Below are 6,231 nucleotides of genomic sequence, written 5' to 3' on the forward strand. Positions count from 1 at the left end.
AAACGCGACGATGTAACAAATTGAAAATACGATACATGTCGAGACGCTATGCAAGTGGAACGCGACAACCGCATAAATTTCACGGGGATGTCACGCGATGAATCTCATGTCGTTACATTATTATCTGTCGCATTACATTATGTTGTGGTACCGGAGCACAAGGCGAACAGGCACTGAAAGAAACGCTGCGCCTCTCCATCTCTCCGATAAGTTATTTCGAGAGATAATTTGCGTACGTGCTCACTTTCATATGACGTACTTGTGCTCAATCCACGAAGAGAATCTAGAAATGCGAATAGCTGTTCCCTTGTGAATTATTCAACCTTGAAAATAAATTTGCACATGTCAACAGAAGCGAATCTACGTAATACACGTATAACTCGATCATGTGTTTTCCAACGCATCGCTATTATCTTAGACGCAATAAAACGCGAGAAATTACAATCAATCGTCGCCTTGATATTTAATAAACATAAGATAACAGATTTTTTTTTATTATTTTAAATACATTATACGATAAACAAGTTTAAAAATTGCATGTTCGAAATATATTTAAATTAAATTTATATATTTGTTTCATGTTGCAAGCACTTTGTAAATTCAGCTATTAGAAAAAAAAATCAAGCATTTTTTTATAAAAATCCAATTAAGCTTTTTACAAGTGCTTAAAAGTTCAGCGTTTTGTAAAAAGCCTTTTTGTAAAAAAATTGATTTTATAAAAAAAACTCCATATATGTATATACATATAAATATATATGTGATACGTATCTATGTATAAAGTACCTAAAAATGTAAGATTATTATAGATTTTGATTGCAATTTTTGTAACAAAACGCTTCAAATTTTGTTAAAAATGAAAATAAGCTTCAAGATCTATCTAAAATAAATATTTGCATTTAAAACTTGTACAATCAATAATTTCGGAAAAACCTCTTTTTCGCACGATATTTAAAAAAAAATTTACTTTTTTAAATATTATATTATAATACATTTCGCATTTGATCTGACATATGCATTATTAAAATAATATAAAATTAGTATATATCTTTAATATATAATATATAATATAAAATATAGAATATATAAAATTGTATTTGAGAAATCTATAGATTTTGCAATATCATATTTAGATCAGAAGTAATCTTACATTTCCGTTTTAATCCACTTGAATGTGCATCATTTTCTTTGCTTCTAACTTTTCTACTCCAATATATAAGATCGCTGATCCGAAAGGAAGGCAAGTGGAATCGCAAAGCGAGTTATCTCACGGCGATTGCTAACAATAAGTAGTTTAACGGAGATTTAACTCGGTCTCGGACTTCATTTTGTTTCGTTCACAAACTTTTTGAATGATAGCCATTTCAAGATTAACATTTTCCTGATTAAAATTTATTCCAGCGATACCGAAATTGGCAACTTCTATGCATCTTCATGAAATCGATAAATATCTTCCCAACGTTCTTCCTTCGAATTCATACAACATTTCGTAAGCATAAAGTTTCCCTCGATAACGATGCATCATTTTCGAAATGTCACTTTATTATTCTGTCTTATTACCCAATAGAGCGCTCGTGGTATAAACAGGTCACGTGTAGCTCATTAATTATAAAACACTGGTGTTTTTAAACACCATTTTTTAAACTTTCATTGCGCTCCTATTTCCTCGTGCAAAAGTCGAAGAATCTGGTATAAATAAAAATAATTTAATATAAATCTTGATGTACTATACTTTGTTATGTATGCCGCATAATTTAAATTTTATATATAGTTTAATTATATTATATATATCTTTGTCTCTTAATTTTTTTCAGGATAAAAATATGCTTTTATTTTTATTAAATTTTTTTTACCTTTGCACGAGAAAATATGAGTGCAATGGAAGTTATTTTAATATTTTTATTACATATTTTTATTAAATTCTTCGAATTCTTTTGCACGAGGAAATAGAAGAGCAATGGAAGTTATAAGAAATATATATAAGAAAATAATTTTTGAGTTAAATATATTATAATGTTATATATATATATATATATATAAACTATGTGTACCATATGAAAGACAAAGAAAAAGAGAGGGAGGATACGTGAAACAGATTCGATTTGATTCAATATTTATTATACTAAAGTAAAGGCAAAGATATTTGCATTTCTATCATATTTTCCTGTGAGATTTTACTATGATGGCATTTTTACAAGATACCAACCATCGCAATATACATGTTGGCAATGTCATAAATAATTTTCGGCGCGGATGGGCGTCGATATTTCTCCTCTCGTATATCACCGTTGCATATCGGATGTTATGAGCATCTGTCATATGCAATAAATTTCTAACATACTTTAAGTAAGCTGCGTTATACATAGAAAAAAAGTCATTAAAAGCACTCTATTGATAATATCAATATTTGATCATCTTTGATCACATTTTGTTTAAGCACAAATATGTAACACAAATATGTAATTCAAGATTAAAATCAATTTTAAAAGAATTATTTTAGCAACTTCAAAAACACAATGCATAAATTATTTTTCTCATCATTACTAATAAATGGAGCAATAAAGTGTAATTAAAATTTTCAACGATTTTGCTTTGCTTTAATAATAGCTTCATTTTTGGAACTCTGTCTGCCAAGAAATATGTATACTATGAAACGAGCATTCTATATGTATAGATTTTAAAAAATTTCTAAAAGAAGATGACAACAAGATGAAGACAAATTGTTATTAATTCTCTTAGACGTTTTCTCGCTGAATCCGTCAAATTTCAAAATATGACAAAAAAGACATAAAATGTGCATCTGTTATCGCACATTTTGATGCGACGAATAGTTGCATTAAAAAAGAATACATGCGCTTCGCATGCAATAATTGAAATTCACGACAAATTGAATTGCATGCTGACGAAAGTTCTAAAATTAGCAAACACCGTTATACCAAACAGCGCGCTCAGCTCTCGTTATAAATATGAACACGTTGATAGCATTTTATTTCCATCAGATATTTATTATTTTAATAAGAATTCAATACTTAATTTTGTAATTTAATTCTTTTTTTTTTAATACTATAATTTTTCAGGATAAATATTTTGAAAAAGGCGTATAGATCTTTGGAAAGCTGAAATTCTAATTTCTCTCGACATCACAATCGATAAAACTCAGTAGAAAAGAAAAACAAAACCCCATTAAACGCCATCTTTGCAACGGGATGCCTTCCCACGCAATTGATATCCCGCAACAGTACCTTAGCACTTATCGATGGTTTCTCGATAAGCGGAGATCTCATTCGTTTGCGAATGATCCACTTTCGTTTTTTTTTTTTTTTTTAGCTAGCATATCCATTCGATAGCGGAGATATTGTTACTGAGATGTTATCGCATTTGCAAAGTTAATTGAGAGTATATAAAATATATTGATTTCCTCAGAATTCCTACTAACAATAAATCGAATATGACATTCTATTTCAGCTGTCAAATCGTTCGCTATTATATAATTTATGAAAATACTATGAAAATATCATAACTTTTCTATTTAAAAATCTTAAACGAAAAATACTATCTGTAAATTAAAAAAAAAAAAAAAAACACGATTTAAATTTGGAATTACGTTAAGCATCGCGGAAGCTTCACTGTTGCATGTGTCACAAAACGAAGAGCAAGCAATGGGCAACGGCGACATCAACGAGATACAAACGCCAAATGCACCCCTCTCTTTTCCAGCTAAAAACTAGAGAGAAAGAGAGAGAGAGAGAGAAAGTGGCCGATATCCTATTTCCCTAATCTCTCAGAACACCCGCGACTAACAAGAGTAAAAAAAAAATTTTAATTTGTTAATTTTTTTTTTTGTAATTATGTAAACTTATATTAAGCTCAAAATAGGGAAAGATAATTAATTTAATTGAGTTTAAATTAATTGGATTAATTCATTAAAAACTGCTGTTCTTGCAGGCAACTAATATGCGAGAAATTTACGATGTTAACGAGCAGGCTAGAAATTTTCCATCCGTATTTGAATGGAGAATCTCTGAATTTAAATAGGATTAATATAATGCGATCTATATCTAATTCAATATTAACTTTTCTTTATATTAAAATATGTAATGCACATTATTTAAGTATTGAACGTTTAGAAAAATGTTTTATTTTATATATATATTTCGAGTGCTAAATATATTTTTCTTTGACAAAACGTCGACCGAATATAATCCTTATTTGAACAACTGAAAATAAATTCAGCAAAATAATTATTAAATAAGATTTTATATAGCAAAAGTTTAATAAATCAGTCACCCGAGCAGCAAAGTGATTTATTTATACAATAACGAAAAGTCTTCATTCTACTATCAAACAATTATTTCAACAAATCGGCATTCAACGACAACATAAAGAGAATCTCTATCTTTCCTGAGCAACAACGAAAATCGACGGTCATTCACCATAGAAAGAAAAAAAAAAAAAAAAAAATCCATTGCGCACAAAACACAATAGCCAAGGATAGTTTCGTCTAGAGTTTACCGATCAGATAGTTGCATATCCGCTATCGAGCAACGAGAAGCAATTGTGTTCCATCGACGCACTATTTAGCAACATAAAGAGGAATATCCACCATAAAAGAGAGTCGTGTTTGTTATTAATTAAATAATGTACACAAAGACACAACCACATGCCGCGTAGAAAAAGAGGAAGAGGGCTTTTCACAAAGTGCAGTTCTGAGGAGCCGCTGCCACGTCCGCGCAACAATGGACAGAACTACTGTGTGTCGTTCTCTTTTTATATCAACGTACGCTGGTTGCGTCCAGGAGGAGCAACGTCGTTGCTGACGTCGACGACGACGCTGCTTGGCTTATCGCGATGGCGGGAGAAGGAAAGGGAGGAGAAGAGGAGCTCTTTCTGCTCACTCTCTCTCTCTCTCTCTCTCTCTCTCTTTGTCTCCCTCTTTCTCTCTCTTTTGCTCTTGCTAGTCGAAACCGGGAAGCATCATGATGGGGATATCGTCCTCGAAGGGGATGGATTCGCAACAACGCGGGCAACGATAACCGCGTTGCCGGTACCGCGGGACAGACTGAAATCGGCGCGAGAGGCGCTCGGCCTCTTATAGAAAGCATTTGGGGGCGCAAGCGCCGTTGATGGGGGTGAGAAGGAAGGGTTGTCGGTTGTTCGAAAGGGATGGGCCACGTTTCGAAAAGAGTGGCTCCCCGTCGATCCACCCCCGCGCGAATCGATCGACTTTTCATCAGCGCCCGTCGAAATGGAAGCAGCAACGAAACGTCCTCATCATCGTCGGTCACCGTCTTGTCGTTAGATTTATTTCTATTTGAATTAAATAATATTAACAAAATATTAAACATAATCGTCGATGTAAATCGAATGCGTAGCAGAAAATAGATCAAGGCGATCGTTGATTCGGGTATAATTAAACAAGGGGAAAATTAAGCGGGTGTTTCGCTCATGGTATATTAACATAAGCTGAATTTTCTCTCTCTCTCTCTCTCTCTCTCTCTCTCTCTCTCTCTCTCTTTCTCTCTTTCTTGAAAAGCACAGATCTTACCAAATAAAAAAAAAATATTATAACATAAGAATAATAATGTGTTATATTGTATATACGTTTGTGCATATAATTTTTATCTCTTATCTTTTGAGAATATAATTATCATAAAGATACGAATCTTAATTAATTTTTTCACCCTCCAACACTTTAAATAATTTTTCAGAAAATTCACAGAGAACATTCTAAACTTTTAATATCTTATTAACAAGAGCTGTTAGTAAACTGCAGGCACACACATACAAACACATAATAATATTTCTAAAATCCGATTACACACACACACACACACACACACACACACACACACACACACAGAGATGTAAATATTATAATTTTTTGAAGCATATAGTCCATAAAATTTCATATTAATTAAAGCCAATTTCTCATTAAAAAGAAATGGTAATAAAAATTGATTTATCGTTATAACAACGAGAATTAATGAACGTGGATGTAAACACAGTAATGCATATTGACAATGAGTAAGGAAGTAATTTAAAGATTAGTGTATCAGAATATATAATTTAATTCGCGTAAATCGCACTAGCGTAATCCAGGAAGCTTATGACACACTGTGTATAATATGCACTTGCGTACGAACAACGTATACATGATTTATTTATTCATCCACAATCAACTAACCGTCATTATACGCGCTCTGTATTGGAATTTAATTTTCAATTCTTATGAGA

General features: G+C 31.9%; 1 protein-coding gene across 4 annotated transcripts in view; it reads right to left on the bottom strand.

Annotated features, from left to right (window-relative positions):
- Positions 1-5,036, bottom strand: part of LOC138939776 (metabotropic glutamate receptor 8) — a 131,702-nt gene extending 126,666 nt beyond the window's left edge. For 3 of the 4 annotated variants that reach the window (XM_070307944.1, XM_070307938.1, XM_070307945.1), the window contains exon 1: positions 4,510-4,623. In XM_070307944.1, the coding sequence (XP_070164045.1) occupies positions 4,510-4,526 (17 nt within the window). In that variant the 5' untranslated portion in view covers positions 4,527-4,623. Of the gene's footprint in view, positions 1-4,509; positions 4,624-4,778 lie in introns of those variants that run through there. The other variant, XM_070307939.1, reaches the window with a different exon arrangement.
- Positions 5,037-6,231: the final 1,195 nt, after the last annotated feature.

Source organism: Polyergus mexicanus, unplaced genomic scaffold (assembly GCF_030449975.1).
Source record: "Polyergus mexicanus isolate NDT 795.1 unplaced genomic scaffold, iyPolMexi1.0 SCAF_15, whole genome shotgun sequence".
NCBI lineage: Eukaryota > Metazoa > Arthropoda > Insecta > Hymenoptera > Formicidae > Polyergus > Polyergus mexicanus.